This window comes from Manduca sexta, chromosome 28 (genome assembly GCF_014839805.1).
Source record: "Manduca sexta isolate Smith_Timp_Sample1 chromosome 28, JHU_Msex_v1.0, whole genome shotgun sequence".
Classification (NCBI taxonomy): Eukaryota; Metazoa; Arthropoda; class Insecta; order Lepidoptera; family Sphingidae; genus Manduca; species Manduca sexta.
This window is the reverse complement of record NC_051142.1, coordinates 1968364-1990977: the sequence shown is the minus strand read 5'-3', so window position 1 is coordinate 1990977 and position 22614 is coordinate 1968364. Positions and strand designations below refer to the sequence as shown.

The window sequence follows — 22614 nt, the reverse complement described above, 5'->3', positions numbered from 1 at the left end:
CTGCACGTGCATTCTCTGGCACGCGAGCTTTAACGTTGGTAGTGGTAGGTGATCACTTACCATCCCGTGGTAAACCCGTTAGTTGCTACTTGCTACGTATAATATGTACCTACAATATTTTTTTAATACAAATAAAAAAAGTTTTTGAAAGAACAGTATTTATATAATAATTATTTAAAGTTCCTTTTCGTTCCTTCCTGATCAATGCAATCTGTGAGCGAAGTACGCATACGTAACTAATAATATTAAAATATCATTTTTCGTTTTAAGCTAATTTAAATAATGGATTTATTTAGTTTAAATAAATAGAGTGAGTACAACGATTTAAGGTTTAATAACTATATAACAAAAGACAAAAAAACTCACTTAAATGAGAACAACATTACAAATCATATCAATAGTTCATGTACGGTAGTCGCCCTGCACGCACTTAACCAAGTGTGGGATATTTTTTATTTTTCGGATGAGCAGTTTTTCTATGTTAATATTTTATTGTGAGTTCCTTATAGGATTTATTATATTTTGAAAGGAAAATAAAACAAAGGTTAAAATCTATAATTTATGTGAATGATGGTTTTGCGTTGAGGACATTCATCAATAATAAAATACATATTCCATACAGAAATTTTTATTACTTAATATATTTCTCGTTTTGAATAGGTAACAATGTACAGTTCCACCGCTCCACGAGCGACGGACTCGCCTTACATGCGATGTTTATAATAACAACCGTCTCTTAACATTATATTACTTTACCTATTTACAATACCAATTCTACTACGTAGTATATAATTAATGAGTTTAATTTGTGTCTGGTCCGTGGCTTGTGTGTTAACACGTGAACACATTGAAACGTCCCGCGACACTCGCCAGAGCTAGTCGCCAGCGAGAGCCATGCTCTCCGTGCGTTATAATAATTATTTACAAGAATATATGAGTTCACTCACACTACACCTTGTTCCCACTTGGTCACAGTTTGTATTGTTTATGTCGCGTGTTTGTGTTAAAGCGAGCCGAGCGGCGGAGGACGCGAGTGGTGCGGCCTGCCGACGACGTTAGAAGTGCGAGCGCGTGTGTCCGTTCCAGCGCGCGGCGGCGGGCGGCGCGTCCTGCAGCGAGGAGTTGCTCGTGAGCTCCGTGTGCGGCGCGGGGAGTACACGGTGGGCGCGGGCGAGGGCGCGCGCCGCGACCGGCCCGGGCCGCACGTGCCGCGCGGCGCCGCGCGCGCCTCCGAGCGGCGCAGCGTGCCGTTGCGCGCCAACCGCAGCGACACGCGCTCGCCGCACGACGCGAACGAGTCGTCCCGCGTGTGCTCCGGTGAGTCACGCGTCCGTCGCCGCCATCGGCCCGCGCAGAACATCTTCAGAAACACGCGCTTGAACTTCTCGCCGAATATCACGTAGATGACGAAGTTGACACTGCTGTTAATGGTGACCAATAGATTGGTGGTCTTGACCAACGGGTCGAGGCTCTCGAGCCGATCGCCGCCGAACACCTCGATAGAATTGGTGACGAGCGGCAGCAGGTTGCAGAGGAAAAATACGAGCACGACGACGAGCAGCATGGTGGCGAGGCCGAGCTCCCGGCGCTGCACGCGCGAGAGCCGCGCGCGCTCCGCCTGTGCGCGCCGCACTTGCCGCACGATGCACGCGTTGAGCGCGGCCAGCGCAGAGAACGGAACTATGTACATCACTATCATGTACATGGAGTGGATATACACTACGATGTAGGTGTCGGTACGGAAATTCAGGTTGGCGGTCACGCAATAGACTGGTTCGCCGTCCACTTGTCGGCGCACTACCTCCGCCTCAAAGAACTTAGGCGCATTGTAAGCGAGCGCGAACGCGGCCGTGCCAAGCACGTACCAGCGCGCGCGCGACGATGTGCATAGCGCCTTTGCGCGGAACGGATGGCACACCGCCACCCACCTCTCTACGGTGACAATGAGTGTGAGGTACACTGACATGGTCTGTGCCGCGTTTGCAATCGGATACGCGTAGGGCGTGAGGTGCGGACACACGTGATAGTAGTAGTGGCGCAAGCGGCCGGTGTAGGGAAACACGGCGGTGAGGCCGAACAGCAGTACAGAGGTAAGGATGAGCACGGTGTCGCACGCCGCCAGCCCAACCAGCAGGCAGTTTACGGAGGAGCGCATTTGCGGCCGCGAGAGCACCACCACAGAAAGTGCGTTGCCGAGCAGCCCGCCAGCGCCGATCGCGTTCAGCAGCACGCCGTGCACCACAAACCGGAACAGCTTGTCGGCGGGCGCCACGCCGTAGTCGGAGTCGCAGCCTTCCGGCTCCGGCTCCGGCGCCTCGCTCGCGTTCATGATGCCGCCGCGCGCCGCCGCACCATCCTCACCACCGCCCGCGCCACACACGCGCCACGCTGCGTCTGCAACAAACACATCCAACACTTATAAATGTGTAACAACTAAAAAATTTCATGATAGACAGCGGCTTGGCTGTGTCCCTGGTCTTGCTGACGTCCACGGGCCGCGGTGACTACTTACCATCAAATAATTCGTTAACTAGTCTGCCTAGAGAGGTATAAAAAATAACTAAAAACGACTACAAATACCTATATCCCCGAAAGGGTAAACAGAAGTGCAACTTATTGCACCCATTTCTAAATATATAATGTATTCCGTTCTCAGTATTATCATATGGGGCAACTCTATGATATTGAATATAAATATTATACATATTACACATAATATATTATCCCAACTACTAATGACCAAACTAGCTTTCAATCGAAGCGACCTTATTGGTAAAAAAAATAATAATGCATATTGCACCATTATTATAATTCTCTTTGGCATTATTCGCCAACAAGTCAATGTCAAGGTGACATAGCGCGGGGAGTTAGTTAGTGATCGAATCATGGTGTTTGGGAATCGTCTGTGATGCTGTGCGCGGTGATACTAGCGTTGCTGCTGTCGGGGGGGAACGGGCACGAGCGCTCCGGCAGCCGGTACGGGTTTTACCGGCAGATGGGTGGCGGCACGGGCGGGGTGGCCGGCGCGGGAGGCACACGGCGCGTGTTCGGCGGCGCCGCGGCCGATCTCGGCGAGTTCCCCGCCGCGTGCGTGCTGTTGGACCGGTACTGGGCGGCGCGCTGCTCGGGCGCGGTGGTGTCGCCGCGTTGGGCGCTCACCGCCGCGCACTGCGTGTCGCCGCGCGTCGCCTACGTCAAGTACAACGCGCGTCGTCCCGCTGCGCCCGACGGAGACGTCGCGCCAGTCCTCTATTTGTATAGACATCCCGGGTGAGTGCTGGATCAGCTATCGATAACACTGAACACTTGACTCGACTAGACATTGACCGGCCACACGTGTAGTTACAGAGTGGTGCAGGAGGACGAGGGGCGCGGTATGGATGTGACGGTACTGCATCACGATGTAGGGCTCGTGCGCACGCGCCACGACATGAAACTTAACGCTGCGCCTCCGCGTGACCCACTTGTCGTCATGAGGGAGTACAATCCGGTGGATCTACACGACAAGGAAGTGCAAGTGAGTAATTTATACCGTTGAGCGGCATAACGGTGCGTGGCTCACATGATGGTGAGTGTAGTGTTGCGGTGCAGGTGTTCGGGTTCGGGCGCACGGAGGGCTCGGCGCTGGGCGAGGAACTGTTCGCGGTGAAGCTGCGGTTGGTACCGTGCGAGCGTGGCTCTTGGTTCCACTGCGTGTGCGGCGTGTCGCGGAGCGCGGGGTCGGGGGCGGCGGCGGGCGTGTGCTCCGGCGACTCGGGCGGGCCGGTGGTGTGGCGCGGCGCGCAGGTGGGCGTGACGTCGATGGGCCCGCTGGAATGCGCCGTCCGTGCCGCGCCCGCGCCCTCCGCGGCCAGCGTCTTCACCGCGCTCTACAGCTACGCGGCGCTCGTCAACGCCACCATACACGACACCGATGCGGAGCTGCAAATGCGCATGATTTCACTTGCGCGCGCCCTCTGTCCACACAAAGCGTTCCTGCTGCTGCAACTAGTAGTCGCGGTGGGCCTTCGCAGCTACGATCTCCCGTCAGGCGTGTGTCTTATATTATAATAAACTGCTTGTTGTCCAAGCGATAGTTAATAATTTTTTCATCATCTTCATATCTTGTTCATCTCCAACGTGCCATCATACTAGTGTGGTTTACCACACGCCACACACAGTCGTAGCCCAGTTATGAAATATTATTTCCATTTCATTATGAGTGCCATTCTATTACAGCGTAGTCCAACTGTTATAAGGTCTTATGTTCAATACTTATTTGGTTATAATCAAATAGCGTGAGTGCTTACTGAAGTAGGGTAGTTACTGCGGAGTCAGGGTTGCCGCACCTCGCCGCGCCGGCTCCTGCAACAAACGAACAGTCTCTATTAAGTGACGAATAAAGATATAATCGACGGGTGCAAATAAAAAAATAGCAACCTGCAAAATAGCTAGTTTACGCATAGAAAGAAATAATGTGATATATTATTTTTATTTGCCAGTAAAATTTTATGTCAATTTTATCAGTATATTTTTATATTCTTAGTATTTTTTTTTGTAAGTTTGTATAGACTACGTAACGCAATAATTGGCATCGGCAGGCGGCGTAGCGTTCCCTCCCGGAGGCCGCGCAGCGCGCTCCTGCCGAGAGCCACCGCGGCAGCCATTCTTTGCGACTACTTAGCTAATGAGGAGCTCGTACTAATGGCAAAGTAATGACAAAACACTAAAGGCCAACGCTTTGTTGTCGTACACAGAGAGCTGCGGCGCGATGTAGAGCGCGCAGTAGATGCAGGGTGAGCGCAGCCGGCGACGGGGCGGGGTGCTGGCGAGGCGGATCTGTTATACCTTCATTAACCAAATGAGCAGTACACGCACGACACGATATACATACAACGCAGTTATTTTAGTTATTTAACTGTGCTTAGAGCTCGATATTTATGATGAGTAAAATAGCTTTGTATGAGAAGAAAGAGAGAGCGCTGTTTCACGTCTCTCTGCTTCAATATATATTATTTTTGTCAATACGGTGTCACCGGGCGCCACGTGCTGTTGGTAACTCCGCAGCACGTCTTCCACGCGTCAATGTCTGTTCAACGTCCCCAAAATATCCAGCAATGTATTAAAATAAAACTTACATATCGGTGAGAAAGACATTTATTTCTTTGAATTTGAAATCTTATGTATATTGGTAAGCGAATCTTGACATCGCCATTCAATTATTTATAGTTTTTATACAACACCATCTATTGGCATATCTATGACAATATTTATTTATAATTTAAATTAATACAGCATTGAACATACCGCCCACCATGGACATATCATAATATGTCCATAAATAACAAGATGTTACATTAATTATAACCGCCCACCATCACAATGCAGTGACTAAAATATTTTATCTGATTCCAAAAAAAGAGAAAGAACAAAAACATAGCAATAACAAATTTCTCTGAAAGTTAACAGGATATTATAACATCAAATAATATTTACTTAATAACTTACTACTATAAAGTAATTATACAGGTCTATAATGACGACACCGACAATATAATTAATTTAGCTACAGGTCTTTTAATTTTATTATTGTTACATCTTAAAACGTTTTTCTAATGATACAAGTCGCTTATAAGCCTCTTTATATGAATAACAATTTGTGTATTTACGTTTATCAGATCTAAAAGGCAAGCGAACAATATAGCGACCAAACTCATCACGTTTAGTTGATGATATGAACAAATCTTTACATTTTTGTTCTTCGGGAGTGAGCTGCTTGAATTCACAATTAAAGTTAGGTTCAGTTTCAATCTCATAGATTTTTTTAATTAGTTCGTTATCACTTACTTGTGTTGTATGTAAGTTGACTATTACATTATGACATGCTTGATTTGATTCGCTATGGTTGACATTAATGAGCTGACCAGATAAGACACAATCAAGCTTGATATTTTGCGCGATAAGAGAGCTTGATTGGTCTTGACAATTTCTTCCAACAATATCTGGCTATATACTTCTGCTCCCAAAGGAAGATCTATCTTATTTGGAATATCAAATGACGAATCTCCTAAAACCATAGACGAATTATTCAATAAAACTTGAGCCTTTACCTTGCAATCTGGTAAAAGTGAGCTTAGTTTCTTAAGTACATAAGCTTTGACAGTTAAGACAAAACTAGGGTCTACACGTGATTGAATATTATAACAAAAACCATCGATCTGCAAGTGATCGAGGCACTGGGATCACCGCCTAGACCTGAAATTCAATTTTCACTTTGCTCCTTCCTCAAACTTAATAATTGGACTGCGGACTCGGTTATAAACGACGCTTGAGAACCTTGATCTAATAAAGGTTTTAAAACCATGGCAGTCCTATTTCTTGAATCCACTGAAACTAAAGTAGTAGGTAATAACACTTGATTGTGATTGTTTGAGAAACAACTTACAACATTTGTGGACTTTCTCACTGATGATGTTGTAGGAACCGGTGTTACATTTTCTAGAATATTTTTATCATCATGACTACCTTTGCTGAATTGGGAACATTCTTAAAATGAAGAAGTGTGTGATGCTTCCTTATTGAACCTGAAAAACTTCACTTTCTCTTTCTAGACCACGTCAGTGAGGACTAGATAGATGTTCGGCACAGGTGATGGAGGACTGCGGCTTGTACTCCACGTTACGTATGAGCTGCCGCGTCCTGTCTTCTCGCTGAAGATGTTCTTATTCACCCGGCTGCAGACTGCACCCTTAGTTGAAGACTTTATTCTTCCCTTGTGTGCAATCCGTGGCTTCCGCTTTTCAGTATCTTTTTTTTTTTTTTAATTAATCCTGAAAAACTTCACTTTCTCTTACTAGACCACGTTAGTGAGGACTAGATAGATGTTCGGCACAGGTGATGGAGGACTTCGGCTCGTACTCCACGCATTACGTATGAGCGCTGCCGCGTCCTGTCTTCTCGCTGAAGATGTTCTTATTCACCCGGCTGCAGACTGCACCCTTAGTTGAAGACTTCATTCTTCCCTTGTGTGCAGTCCGTGGCTTCCGCTTTTCAGGCTCTGGACGTATCCCGATCCGGCTCGAAGGACCATTTTGTTCAACGTCCCCAAAATATCCAGCAATGTATTAAAATAAAACTTACATATCGGTGAGAAAGACATTTATTTCTTTGAATTTGAAATCTTATGTATATTGGTAAGCGAATCTTGACATCGCCATTCAATTATTTATAGTTTTTATACAACACCATCTATTGGCATATCTATGACAATATTTATTTATAATTTAAATTAATACAGCATTGAACAATGTCAATCCACGAGAAATGATAGCCTATTCTTATTTGGAATCATATGATTATTTAATCAGTAGACGTGACTGCTTTTAAACATACAAGAGAATATTACAATTAGTCTATTATCACTGCACACACGCACCTTGTACACTATATGAGCTAACTCGGAAAGTAGGTATTTGAATTACATATAATACGCTAGAGTTAAATAACGTCACATGAACATATAACGTTATAGGTACAAATTACAGAGCCAAAATGAAGTATTTATTTAGGCTTTCCACACGATTTAACAATAAACATTACACCGGTCAACACGATTTTTGAGTCTGGCTCCTGAATGTGAAATTTTGGTTTCTCCTATGTTACAAATAAATAAAAAAATAACTGTTCCGATCAAAGTTTGCTTTTGTAGAAACTAGAGCAATTTTACTAAGTTTCAAAAATACATACAAATTTTTATACTTCCTCTGTAATTTTATTTAAAATTACGATAAAAAGTTTTTATTGAACATCAAAGTCTTTTTATACAAGAATTATGACTAATAATAGCAAACAAATAGAAAATAACCAAAAATCATGTTCAAAAATTTTTTTTGATCTTTTATGTTCGTGTGCGTATTAATCCCCAAATGTAATCTCCCATCATACTCTCGTTGTACTGCTCTTGGTAATATCGTTCAAAGTCCATTACAGTAAAACGTTCTCCCTGCTCCTCTGAATAGGCACCCATATTATCTTTAAATTTGTCCAGGTGAGCATGTAGCATATGGAGTTTATGGGACATTCTGCATCCCATCAATTTAAAACTTTCAAGCATAGTTTCAATGAACTTTTCATAATTGTCGACTCTGTGATTTCCAAAAACAATTGACTACTGCTTTCAGACGCTTCCAGGATTATTTTTCGTGAGCAATAAGGAATTTTGTGAAATCATCGCTGCTCACTATTTATTTTATTTGTGGTCCAACGAAAATACCAGTTTTAACTTTAGCTTCAGATAATTTGGGAAATAATCTCTTTAAATATTCAATAGCTTCAGAATTATGATCTAGAGCTTACAAAAATTGCTTCATTAGCCCTAACTTGATATGTAACGGGAGCATCAATATTTATTTAGGCTCTACTATTGGTTTCACTTTCACATTATATTTTCCAATTTGAAATTAACACAAGCACCGTGAGGCACCCATTTCTTATCTTGATTCCGTATTTTAAGATTATAATAAGCGTCATAGGCTTCGCAATGCTTCAAAATCGTTGCCGAAGCAAATTTCTTACTTCCTACTTTAATAAATTCACCGCAAATAAAACAGATTTAATCAACATTCTGTTTACACTTTCTTGGTGCCATTTTCTAACCAAGTACCACATAAAAGTCGGTTGTTACAATTCAAATATACTTTTTTTTAAATAGTAATAGACTAGTAAACACTCACTACTGCCGTTCAGACATAATTCACAATTTGCAATTAAAATGATCAAAATGCTACCGCCTATTCCTCATAAGAATCATTTAAAATCTTCAAAACGTACTTATCAACATAAATCAGACAAAAGCAAACTTTAAGGGTTAAAAATGGATATCCGAGTGTTTTTCGATGTTTGGAATCAGAATTCAAGCATTAGAATAGAAACACAAAAAAAAATTTTTTTTTGTCGACTTGTGTTATGGCTGAGATTTAAACATAAATCACATAGCAATGATGTAATTTGTAACATAAAATGTAAATAGATTATCGTTTCAAGTGCAGGGGTTAATGATAATTATTATTACATAATAGTAATAATAACATTGTAAGTAACAATAATGATAATGAGTACGTACAAGGCACTATAGCCTCTAGAGCATGGATGCACAGACAGCGGCCCGCGGGCCGCATGCGGCCCGCCAGTCGAATACTGGTGGCCCGCCGACAGTAAAAATAATACTCTCGTACATCCGAAAAATATTGAATTCTATTCCAGCCAGCCAGCTTATTTGGTTCTACCTATATATGTGAACAAACTTTTTCAATACTAAATAATAATAAAACAAAAAATCGAAACCGCCTTGCAAATGAAAGTTTGGAAGCAGTTTTACGTGTTGCTACAAGTAAATTTGAGCCAAATATAAAAGATTGTAAGCACTATGCAGTGCCACGCTTCAAATTAATAAATTCTTTTTCAATTTTAATAAATTATTATCAATTCTTTATTGTCTTTAATTACCTATACTTCAGCCGGCCGGCCCGCCATCAGTTCATGATTTGCCCGAGTGGCCCCTAGTCTTAATAAGTCTGTGCAACCATGCTCTAGAGTCTAGGCAAGGCAGTCACGGCCCTTGTAGCGCTCGTGCTACGGCGTAGCCCCACGTAGCACTTTGTCTACAGTTGTATCCGTGCGCCGCCACAACTCTACTATGACTCACGATACCAGCTCAGTAAATAATAATGTACGAGAACACTTTTGAAGGCAATTGAACCTGATAGTGTCTGAGAGCCATTGAATAATATATTTACTGATTGGGTAAGCCAACGCTTATGTAAAGTAAAACAAATTCATAAAACAACGAGAGGACCAAATTGATTTCACCACCGAGGACGATACACCAAAACCCTAAACTAGCCAACCTCCTCAGTTCATTAAGGGTGTAAAGTTGTTAACTGAAACTCAAATTAGTAAGTTTATAGAAACTCGTAAGTTTGTTAGAGAGACAGACATTTGGAGATAAAACAACGGAGTCATTATCATCTTGTTTATATTTGTAAAGAATTTTTTAACCCCGGGTATGCACTGCCATCTTAGAAATTCATGTTTGCGATATAAAATTTGTTTTAATATTTATCATACATTTGATTACAATTCATAAAATAAATATATTACGACGTTATTATCTATTAAGTAAATGCGAAGCATCTAGTTGGGACAAGTTACGGAAGTTTTAACAACGCCAGGCGCACCAGTGATTCGGCTTTGTGGAAATAAACGCGGTATCACCAATTAACACCGGAACTACCTCCGCTGTTGTACAACAGCCGCAGTGCAACAGCTCCGCGCTGACGTGCACTCGGGAGAGCGCCGCGACAAACCACGTGCAGCTGTGGTGAAGTGTGACATTTTCCGAAAGGGACCCCGATACAACATATAGATACTAATAATAATAAATGCGGTCTGCACTTCGTTCTAAGGATAATTAGAATTTCGGTACATAAATTACGAAAGGAAAACCGGCAGGAATCGGGTTATATAAAAATAAAAAATACGTGAAGTTCTTTTAAACGTAACGCCTGCAACTATGTTTACAGACAGTGACACGCCCGTTCACAAGTGCCGGTCAATGCCGGGGCCGAAGTGAACGCGTGGCGAAATAGACATGTGTCACTTTCCGGCAACAAAACACGCCCTCCTTTTGTGTGCCCACACTAAACACCTTCCACTCAAGTTACGAGCATCACCGGGTGTGCACATAACACAAAACGCCATCGATGAAACCTCGTCCGCAATCGCAATTCGCAATAAAGTAGTACATGTTTTACAGCCGTCGTGAAAATGTTTCCGAGATGTGGCGCTCTCAGCCGCGCCGCCACTTTAACGTTATTTCGGTATATATTAACATGGTTTACGGCTCAGTGCCACAAACATCATACCAGGCGTTACCGCAATTATTAGCCTGTGACTAGATTGAACACTAGTCTAGGCAGTCTACATAGGTCTACCCTCTATGTTGCTCAAATGATGCGACATTAACTAGCGATGTTCTAATCTACTTACTAATATGACTAACATCCACCTACTAATCTCTTTGTTCTGATGTCAGACACAGTGAGAGGTGCAGTGGACGACGCGCTAATCATATCGGACTACCGACGCAATTTAATACTATCCGTCGATGTAATTAAATGGACTAGTTAGTTGTGTTCAATAACCATGAGGGGCGCCGCGCCGGCGCGTGGGTGCTACCACCACGGAGTCGCGACTGCGCGGGAGCCTGCGTGCTGTTAGGCTGTACACTTGCTTGAAATATTGGGCCGGATTGGCACCGGCTCGTGTCACGACTTACAAATGGGTTAAGCTAGCTTTGCTGATTACCGACAGCGAGATAACGTGGTAGTATTTAAGTAAAACTTTAATTCCTTATTTTTATTGCTGCCAATACTAAGTGCATAAAGTGATCGCACGTGTCACGTCACGCCTCGTGGGACGATTTGGCAACAATTGTTATAAATATGCCTTTATGCGTTCCATTTTTACAATCCACTAGCGATCATTTCATCGCGGCAATAAAAACTTTATGGCCATGTCATAAATGAAATAAAAACTGTAGCAATGGCGGGTAGCGGCTGCAGCTAATAAATCAGGCCCGGTTGGGACCGATTAAATAGAACTATGTATTTCTATTAGCAATAATACGAGATTGTATTCCGACTATTGATCATAGATCTAGGATATGCTAGTGCCGTCAAACAGAACTAAATAGTCACGAAAATTCGTTAGTCGATTGCGTTGAAAGCAGTCGCGGTTGTACCGCGCCAACACCTGGGAAAAGTTTGCGTAAGTGTTTGGTAATAATGTGGGGCGTTCATTCAATGGAGATGCAAATTATGCCAGTTATTTCCTAATCAGTCAAACCCCCATAAAATTTTCCTTAGTAACATCTAATATGATGTTAAACTTTTCGTATGCAAGTACTGATTCACTGAACGATGTTTAACTTTTTACATTCTCAAAATCTGTCTCTACTTCTTTGACTCTATCGCTTGAGAAATCATCGTCAATAAAAATAAATAAATGAATTTTTACGCTTTCATTTATTTGATTGCTTTTACTTTTAAATAGATACCAGTGGCGAAGCGACCATACAACCCGATTCCCACCGGTTTCTCTTTTAGTTTTATTTACGTTTGTCTTAGCTTTTGTTTTCTGTTAAATTGGCCACGATATGTTAAGTTAGGATGTATTTTTTGCCTCGGGTAAACTTTTGAAAAAATTTTGTACAATTCTAAAAGTTATTGCATAAATGGTTTAGAATCTCGGAACAAGGATTTCTAGTGGTAAAGGTCGGCAATTAATTCAAGATATCTGTGCTTTTCTGGGTGCATACGACTCGTGGTAGTTAGTTAGTTATATTTTATCATCAAGTAAAATTGCTCATTTGTTAAGAACCCGTTGCCGACTCACATAAAATGGTAGTTAGTTGTTATTTAGTTGCGTGAGGCTATGTTTATATTGTTATTAACAATTTAGTCGGCGCTGGGCTCGTTCGGTTAACTGTGTTAAAACTGTAACTGGTGAAGTAAACACAAACACGTCCGCGTCGAGTCTGGGCGCGGTGCCTGTTGCAGCGACTGAATACTAATAACTGCGCGACGCCCTGGCAGGTGGCGCAGGTGGCCAGCTCGTGCTGTGTAAAACCCATCACCCACGTCACCCATCGCGATGCCGCATCTGTCGCCGACCCACAAGTGTTGCCTTTCTATTAAATGACCTTACAGTATTCGGAAACGGTGTGTATGCACCGTATGGCTTTGCAATGGTGTTAATAATAAATATGGTAGGATTACTAGTGGCTTCAAGTTTGGATCAGTTCGTGCACTCGATTGTATACAGATATAGACACGTCAACTACTAACTCAACGCAGCAGCCTGAATAAGAACAAGGAAAACATGTTCAACTGCCGCCGAAATATATTCAAGTAAAATGGAAACTCAACTCTGCGTGTGAGGCGGGAGGGCGGAGCAATCATCTGGAGTGATACGTTACAGGATCACGCTGTGCATATCGCGTCTTAAGAGATTCCGGGAATTTCAGAAAGCTTTCTTTACGAGAATTGTGTTAGCGCCAAATGCGAAGATAAAAATCTGTAACACCGTGAGCGCTATGAGAGTATATTTTATTAAAGATAATATGTTGTGTGTGTGATCGCATGCGGGTGGACGTCCGATCACAACATACGACCTGTTTAAATTATTTATTGCTGACACTTATATCTGTATATTTTAGATAAAAAAATCTGTTGTAAGTTTCGAAATAAAAATAAAAAGTTGAGACGTAAAAATACAATTTTGTACGGCCACATTGTTTAATCAGAGAGCAACGATCTCAGCGAGCTGTGGTGCTTTGCTATTTGCAGATGCAACCATGAGTTTATACTAGTACTTATTAAATAATTTTATCACCACTGCCTTGCGCACATAAAATACCTGAAGGACTTCATTACCATAAATATTTCCACCGAAATGACATAATCACTTAAAGGTGCGGAAGTAAAATCATTAATCCGAGACGTCGTCGTTAACGGTCCACAAAACGGTCTCGACATTAAAGCTGAGCGTGGGACGAGAAGGGTACTCGATAGCTGACGACATTCTATAGATTTGGTCGCACTACCGCCGTACGCCGCGTCCTGCACGCGCCGGACGGAGGCGAGAACTCGCCGACTTGTAGTTAAGCAGTAACACAGCAGTGAACGAATACCCGCACAGCTAGAAGAAATGTAATTGCGTCACCAACCATTACGGATAATAATAGGAACGGGGAGGCGATTTTATGGATCTTTAGTTATAATAGATAATATTGTCACACACTAGCGAGCCTGGGACAGTGCGGCTACCCCGGTGGAGTAGGCCCATTTATGCTGAAAATAATGATATTATGTGATCAGGTTTTTTAATCACGAGGGCCCGTCACCGTTCGTAAGCTGGTCAGGTTAGTAGTCAAAGTTTTAGGCTGCAATGCACAGCAAACAATGCATGGGAGATACGAGTGTCGCGTCACGTGTGTCGCATGTCTGGCGATAGCAGCGCGTCCAATAGTGGCCGGCTCGATTCCGGCTCTCGCGCCAATTAGGTCGCGCGCATTCCCCACACACGATGATGTCCGTTTAGTATCAGTCTTCGGCGACACTTCACTGCTGTTGCGCCACATCTCCCATCGGATGTCTTTCGTCTTTGTGTTTTGTTATTCCGTTTGGGTGTTTAAAATTATTAATTGAACATCCAACAATTTAGTATTCATACATCGGTTTCAATATTATGTAGGTACCTTTATATGGACGTACCAATATTATTATTATTGTGGATTAAATTTGCATTATAAATTATATAGAAGAAAATCTGGGAATGACCTCAAGCAATAACAAATATTGGGTGCGATTATTCTTCCCACTTGCCAACAGCGCCTCCTCGCCGTGATCTGTAGCTGATTAACCCAACGAGCGAAGTCAGTGGGTCCGCCTCCCCCGGCCTCCCATCCCTCCGCCTCGGAGTCCCGCCGCGTCTCTGGCGACATCAAATTGGACGTCACTCACAATTAAGGCGGTCAGACGCAACCCGTCAGTAATTGATAAAGTGGAGGAGTCCGGATATTACGCCTGCCTTATAAACAGCGCGCGCGATGCGGGCCCCGCGTGGCGCGCCTTGGACACCTTCCCGTCACTCACTCTCACCTCATGTTTAAACCATTTACTAAATACCATTCAACGGAGCAGTGCGTCCTAAACATCATCCTAAATGCTCATACAGAGGCCGTACTTATCAAGATGCTGAATTTATTCATTTTAATACTGGCATATGCTCGCGTCTCCACTCGCGTTTACTGTCATTCCCGGAAAAATGGCCTATTAGTGAATTATCATCATGAAGTGGATTTTTAGTTTATCTAATACAAAGAAACACACAAAAAACTTTTAATCTTTGAACTTGTTATAATATGACTTTGAAATAATATTAACATTACAGTGGCTAACCGTGGAAGTTGTAACGTGACTCACGCGACTAAGGCATTATGTGCAAGCTATTCAAAAATACCGAAAGCCCAAAGTAGACCAATAGACCGAGAGACCGATAGATCAAATTGTATATAAACAAATCTCTTACCTGTGTTTTAACAACATACTTGGGTATATTACACGCGGACAGAATACAGGCCTGCTATTATTGTTATTTTATATTAAGTATTAACAATTGAATAATTTTGGAAAAGGATTTTTTTTTTTATTATAATTGAATTAGGGCCCTTTTCAAGCAAGCATAGTGGGTGATAAGAGTATTGTGACATAGAACTGTTTATGAGAACAGTCTATAGAGCACAATTTGCGTAACGCGTAACCAGGTGACCACGAGGTTTACCCGGTCCGCCACACATCGCACCGTGTTACTGACCTCGTGACGAGTCCGCACTTTATGTTGATGTCCTAATTTCTTCTCACATGTTACAATAATGCTAGAATTTCATTTTATTGTCGGACTACTGCAAGGGCCTGCTCCTCGATTACAAGAATTTAGGTTTTTGGCTACATGTAGACCTGATGCAAGCAGATATACTGTAACATCTTTCTGAATTATTTATGGAGAAGAATTATTGCTTACAGGTGGCAATTACGTTGAGAGCATACGCCTATTATATTAAACACATGACGCGCGTGGCTCCCGGCATTGGCTATCGACACATGGTGGGGGGCGCGCACTTAGTACTATTGAGTCAAATGTGGTAGCCGCGCCGCGCCGCACGCGCCGCCGTCACGCTGCTGCGGTGCGGAACACACTCACATATTTGCACTCCATTGAATTTGCTTGTACTGCGGAAGCAAAACATGAAATCAAAGTATCAAAAATGTGTTAGTACAGTTGCCAAAAGATAATTTTATTTGTATTTGCTTGCTACATTTTGTTTAATTCTTTATAATATTTATATCCATATATTTATCCCGTTACAGATAGTATTAAAATGATAAAAAATTGGCGAGAATGCGCCCCGACTCAACGCGACTTTAGACTCAGCTGCTGACAGGTAGACGTATAATCGACAACGGAGAGCCCGCACAGAACGTTGCGGCCTGTCGCGGCGCAGAGTGGCATCATTTGCAATGTTACACTACACACAGTAAAAAATTGTATAGCGAATTGAGTTCCGAAGTCAGTGGGTGCAATAAAGCAGGGTCGCTTCATATTGGCAGTGTGCAGTTCATAAAGCGAGGTGTGGTCGCTGAGCCGCGCCATCACAGCGCAATAATGTTATAATAACGAATGCCGTGACCCCGTGCTGTAATCAATCACCGACGAGCAGTGAGCCCCTGAGCTGCCGCGCACTCGTCCAGTATATATATTCTTATAATATAATGATACATTGACGTAGATAATATATGTACTATTTTATATGTTATCCCAATTATAAATTTTTCCGTAATACATCCATGAATCACAATAAATACAAGAATATTTTTAAGGCAACAATTGTTTGACCAGGTCCTATCAAAATTCTTTCATACATGACAAAGTGACTCCGCCGGCCGCGTCAGCGCCATCAGCGCCGTGTATTACTTAGGCGAATGTATAATAATTAAAATCATCGAAGGAATTAAGGATTTTATTTTTATGACGTATAGAAAAGAATAACCCGTTCACTTTAAATACGAATCGACACGACTCTCGTTAACAGTACAAACCCCACTTGAACTATGAATCACAACGTACTGCGAGATATTGCACTGCGCTCATCGCGTGAGATATGAGATGCAATGTCCAGCAATTAAGCTGGCTGCAAAGTCCTTCCAACATACAATGCGGAAGCATTCGAATATGTTACTTAACGCGGCAGAAATGGACATTGCGATGCGAGGTTCCTGTTAACGTAAATTACTTTCGGGAAAAAATAAAACTAAACTATATCATTGCAGGCGAAAAAATTACAAGTAAATAACTAAAAAGAAAATCCAATAAAGACAATGTTAGGGGTATTTATAAACAAATTTACAATATAATGCACACATAATACAATTTATTTGTGTTAGATTCCTCCCAATATTTTGCAAAAGGAAATATTATGAAAATGGATTTTCTCATTATTATTTCACTTTTTTGTTATTATATTCTAAACCAAGATAACAATATAAAAGCAGTAAGAAAAGAGTTAATTTTCCGTATAACGCAAAGTACGTACGTTGGCGGTATTATTCTTCGAGTAGATACGTACCTACTGTTACAATAATAAGTCACGAGCCGCGCTGCAGTCTTTGTAAAACTGCACGGGTCCGAGAGCGCATTAAATTTGTGCCATCAACCACCATGTGCCGTCGTTCCCGGCTATCGATAGATGCACCAGCGTCTATTATAATAGCCGCCAGACAACGCGCGCGCACCTCCCCGTCGCGGACGCGTGGTGTGGTCAAGTTGAGACCAGCGAGTCGGGTACCGTAAAGGACATGAACACGACAGGCGCGTGAGGCGCGGCAATATGCCATGTAAATAATTACTTAACAAGTATGAATTACACATTCAGATTGAACTCATTTGAGATTTGTAAAAACCGCACGTCGCGTCGTTTGTTTCCACCGCGTGATTTATTTAAGACTAGCTGACCCGGCGAACTTCGTATCGCCTAACAGTCAATGAGTGTCGTGTTACCTTTTAGCTGAACTAATTTAGGCTTTGATGAACGTAATACAATGATACAAAATAATAGAAATATAAAAGTATTTTATTATGATGAATGAAGAACGATGATGAATACATACAGAATGAGAATAAAAATTTAAAAAATAATAATAATTAAGTACTTTTAACACATGTCAGAAAAAAATGATTGAAAATACGCTCCAAAGCAGTCTTGAACAGCCTGACCAATGCATGATGTTCATGAAGCATTTGCTGCAGATCTTGGAGAATTGCTCTTTTCGTAGCTGTGTTAATCCCTTGATGCCGGTCAAGTTGTTCTTCCATATTGCCCATGAAGTATATTTGCAAGAATTTATGCTGTGCATCTTCAATAGGTTGCAATGATCCAATGCGATGGCAAATCTGGCCTTGAATCTGTGAAGTCAAAGCCATAGTTATAGTTAGATTTACAAACACTTTTATTTGAAATATGAAATAATAACATGCCATTTTTATTTTAGAGACAAATACAGAAATCTAACAAACTACATTCCAGATTTTTTTTACCATCATAGAAAATAAAGTTTTTAACGTAAATTACCTTAAATGTCGGATTATATCCGTGTTCTTCGATAATTTCCGCCCTAAATCAAGTCATTTGGAAACAGACATTGTATTTTGAGTGTTCGCTAGAAAATGTCGTGATTCTAGTGTTTCGCCATAAAGCAGGGAACACAATGGCTCTGGTGGCGGGACCAATAATGGCAATTTCACTTTACCACTAAGGCAGCACAAACCAGGCGTTTCACCAGCAAACTTCAATGCGCCACAATGCTGGCAAACAACGTCCATTGGATCAATGCAAACTAAACGATGCAAGCTGTAGTCGATGGTGCAATCATATAGAAACGCTGCTCGATTCAAATCAATACTTGAACCATTTCTTCTTGCACTTCGAAGATTATTCCTCTGTTCATCTGACCGATAAGCTCGACGATTTCTCGTTTCTAACCTAGCCGTTTCACGGGCTGCCTCTCTTTGCTCTTGTGTTTGAGAAGCACGAATTAAGGTCCTTCTTTGCTCCATACTAACGCGGCTCTCTTCTCGTGCAATTTCTTGTTCTTCATCAGATAATTGACTCGCGATATTCCGTTGCCTAATGGCATTACGGCTCCGCTGGGAAAGATTAGATCTTCTAGGACGCGGCATTGTTATTAATAGTAATACTGAATATGCACTCGCACAAAATCACATAAAATCACCAAATATAATAACAGTGCCTGAACTTTCGAGACATAGACAATAGCTTATCAAGAAAAATCATAGACAACCTATAAAAAGACATTTACACTTTTCTTAACCTGTAGAATAAATCTTAGGTATTATTCCGAGCTATTTTGGATTTTTCTTGATTTGTCTATACACTTCTATTCGAGATGGTCCCTCTCTCCTCTACCCTATTCCTTTCTCTCTCTTAGCATTTACAGCTAATATGCGTATGGTTTTTTTTCTACAAAATTGAATAATTAATAAATAATTTACAAAAATTAATGTCTAAAACAAACAAATATAACAGTACCTAAACTTTCGAGACATTTTACACAAAATAAATTTCTGAACGCACACATAAATAGTTGATACAGTATTTGACAGGATTGGACAACAAATGTTTGACATGTAATAATCAAAAATGAGCATTTATTGAAATGATTAAGTATTATTACACATATCGAGTTTTCATTGTTTTAAGATGTATTCTGCTATTCGGGGCGGAGACAAATCCAACGAATCAATAACCATGAAAATTGGTTCAGCAGATCTCGAGTTATAAGTGTTGTAACAAACTCGTCTTTGTTTTATATATATACCTAGTCTTGCCATAAATATTGTAATAAAGAAAAAAGAAAATTGTTAACTGCAAATAACATTTATTACTTTTACAGTGTGTCAGTTTAATACATAAATATAAAACAATTAAAAATATAAAAAGCTTATTCGAAGTGGTCTCCATTGGCTGCAATACAGTCCTTTAAACGATGAGGCCAGTTATCAATAGAAGCACGCACTCTTTCCATGGGAAAATTCTTCACTGCCAATCGTATAGATTGTTTTAGGGACTCCAAATTATCATGGCGTTTAGAGCAAGCTGTACTCTCTAAAACTGACCACAAATCATAATCCAGCGGATTAAGATCGGGACTAGACGACGGCCAGTCTTCAGCTCTGATGAAGTCCGAAACGTTCGATTCCAACCAAGACTGCGTGGACCGAGCTTTATGACCCGGCGCCGAGTCTTGCTGGAAGGACCATACTTGGTTATTGAACATGGTGATGTTAAGGGGCTTAACTACCTTCTCAAGAATGGTATCTTGATACACTTGTGCCGATGTTTTGATACCTTTTTCACAAAAATATGGCTCAGTCACTCCTTCATAGCTAACACCCCACCAAACCATCACTGAAGTCGGATAATGTCCACGTTGCACTCTGTCGACTAATTGGGAAGCTTCCTTAGAGCTTTGAGCATAAATACGGTCATTTTGTTTGTTAAAATGTTGCTCAATTGTAAAAATTTTCTCATCCGTAAACAAAATTTTTCTGTGACCTCCCTTTGCGTACCGCTTCAGTAGTTGTTTCGATTTTACCACCCTATTCTTCTTTAAATTATCAGTTAAGAAATGGCCAGTGCGTCTCTTATAGGCTGCAAGTCCTAAGTCATCTTTTAAAATACGCGACATGGTTCTAGGTGCTATCTTCATTTCCCGAGATAAAATCTTTTGCTTTCGGACAGGATTTCTTCGAATTCTTTCCCTTACTGCTTTGACCACCTTTTTCGTACGAACACTACGTGGACGGCCAGATCTTTTTCTGTCACAAACAGAGGAGGTCTCATTGTACCTATTAATAGCCCGGTACACAAACATTTTACTAATACCAAGTGTATGGAGAGTTTTAAAAATTGCATTTGGCTCCATACCTACTTTGTGTAATGCTATCACAGCGATTCGGTTCTCTTTATCACCCCACACCATTTTAATATCGCAAAATATTTTACAATGTATTGGCGCCAAAATGAGAAAACACAATGAACAATCGTATAAAAATGACAGATTCGAAATTCAAATGTAATATTTTTTTATAATTAAGTGTAACAGTATTTATGGCCAGACTAAGTAGATATCGCTCCAGAGACATTCGTTCGCCGACTATGTAATGCTAAATGCCGTGTTATATTAACGGAATGATTAATGATTCCTTGAGTTATTAGCAACCTTTTATATTTATTTTAATGCATATTTCATTTTTCATATTGGAGACACTGTGTTAGTTAACGTATGTTGAACACAACTCACGCACCGACCATCATTTTTGTTTAAAACTGTTTGAGCTGAAGTCGTATTTCTTTATCAAATAAAATAAAAATCTAATGCTTTTCATTAAAATTCTAACATATTAATCTGCTTTTTAGGATAAATCCATTTTTTTATATTCTACAGTTACCCACTTGTTAATTTGTCTATACTATTAATATAATATAAAACTGAAAAGACTTCGTTTGTTTGTTTGAACGCGCTAATCTCAGAAACTTTTTGGTACAATTGAGAAATTCTTTTAGTGTTCGATAGGCCGTTTATCACGGAAAGCCAGTGGCTATATACCATCACGCTTTTTTTAATATGAGCGGAGCATTAATGAAAATGTTGCAAAAACGGGGAAAAATTATTTCTTCCGTTGCGTGAGCTGCATATTCTTTCAAAAGATTTAATAAGGTATATAATAAAACAAAGTCCCCGCCGCATCTGACTGCCTAACTGAACGCGATAATCTCAAAAACTACACAACGCACATCGATGAATTTTTTGGTATAATTTGAAACTGGTAAAGACCTACCCCCTTATTCATAGACGTTATTAATCTAAGGACGGGAGCATGGCTGTGATAACAAGTCTGTTTCTCAGCTTTGTTTATCTGACAGCTTGCTGTTTGTTCAGCTTAGTTTATCGGACAGCCAACTAGATTCAAGTTGTATCTCAATATTAGCCAATCAGAACAGCCATATGTCTACGCACTGCAAAGGCTGCTATGCCGTCAGCATACATAGAAACAGACTTGTTATCACAGCAATGCTCCGTCCTTAGATAAGAAACGTCTATGAATAAGGGGGATAGGCTACTTTATATCTCGGAAAAATATATGGCAGAACTTTTATCCCGGAAAAGCTATAATAATTTAAATAAGAAGACCATGTCCTATGTGATTAAAACTAATTATAAGCATAAAATGTTCTACAAAACAAAATATGTACCTATTCAAACTGCAGTAAAGAAATATCCATAATGATGTTAAATAAAGAGATAATAAAAAGTAATAGTGACTTCAAAGCTTAAATAGTGAGGTAAAGTAGTAATCCGCCGGAGCGCGCTGTAAGCCTGAGGAGTACCGGAGTCGAACCCGTAACTCAGTAAGCCCTTGTGATAAAAGTGACCCGTGGCGCACATACGTTTACATTGGAAAGTAATTTAGAGTAATGCTTGGGGCCTTAGGTCGGCTCTGTTATTTGTACACTAAATATTTATTGCAAACTCAAGCCGAGTTATTTTTTATTAGCTGGATATAAAGGGAGTAGAGGTCTCTATCTTATTACCAAGCTATGATCAGTCCTGTTAACACCATGAATGAGCTTCATCGGCCGGTACTCCAATCTCAGGAGAAGGGATGCAAAATAAAATCTCTGTTATATCTTTACAACATTTTGCAATTGGAGTGATAGATCATATTTTTCGTTATTTATTGTAATTTATGTACTGTGATGAAAGTATATTGCAGAAAGGTTACGATGTCGCATTTCAGACTGCCATTCCCCGGTCCCTTCAGCTTCCCTTTCCCGTATATTTTGTGTGTATAATATTTATTTAGCATGAAGTGATATACTTTTCCGGCTGCTTTATTCTTAAATCAGTCTTCTTTGCTTGGTACGACCTTTTCATT

At 41.1% G+C, this 22614-nt stretch overlaps 2 protein-coding genes across 2 annotated transcripts in view; one reads left to right on the top strand and one right to left on the bottom strand.

The window, feature by feature from the left end:
- Positions 1-612: 612 nt before the first annotated feature.
- The window catches only part of LOC115453450 (FMRFamide receptor), a 49165-nt gene continuing 27163 nt past the window's right edge, over positions 613-22614 (bottom strand). The window contains 3 exon segments of the mRNA XM_037444757.1: positions 613-1153; positions 1156-2394; positions 4290-4344. Coding sequence (XP_037300654.1) covers positions 1056-1153; positions 1156-2329 — 1272 coding nt within the window. The 5' untranslated portion in view covers positions 2330-2394; positions 4290-4344 and the 3' untranslated portion in view covers positions 613-1055.
- Positions 2395-4069, top strand: LOC115453447 (chymotrypsin-1-like). Its single transcript, XM_030182139.2, has 3 exons — positions 2395-3270; positions 3343-3517; positions 3592-4069. Exons 1-3 carry the CDS (start codon positions 2909-2911, stop codon positions 4048-4050), a joined length of 996 nt encoding a protein of 331 aa, XP_030037999.2. The 5' UTR covers positions 2395-2908; the 3' UTR covers positions 4051-4069.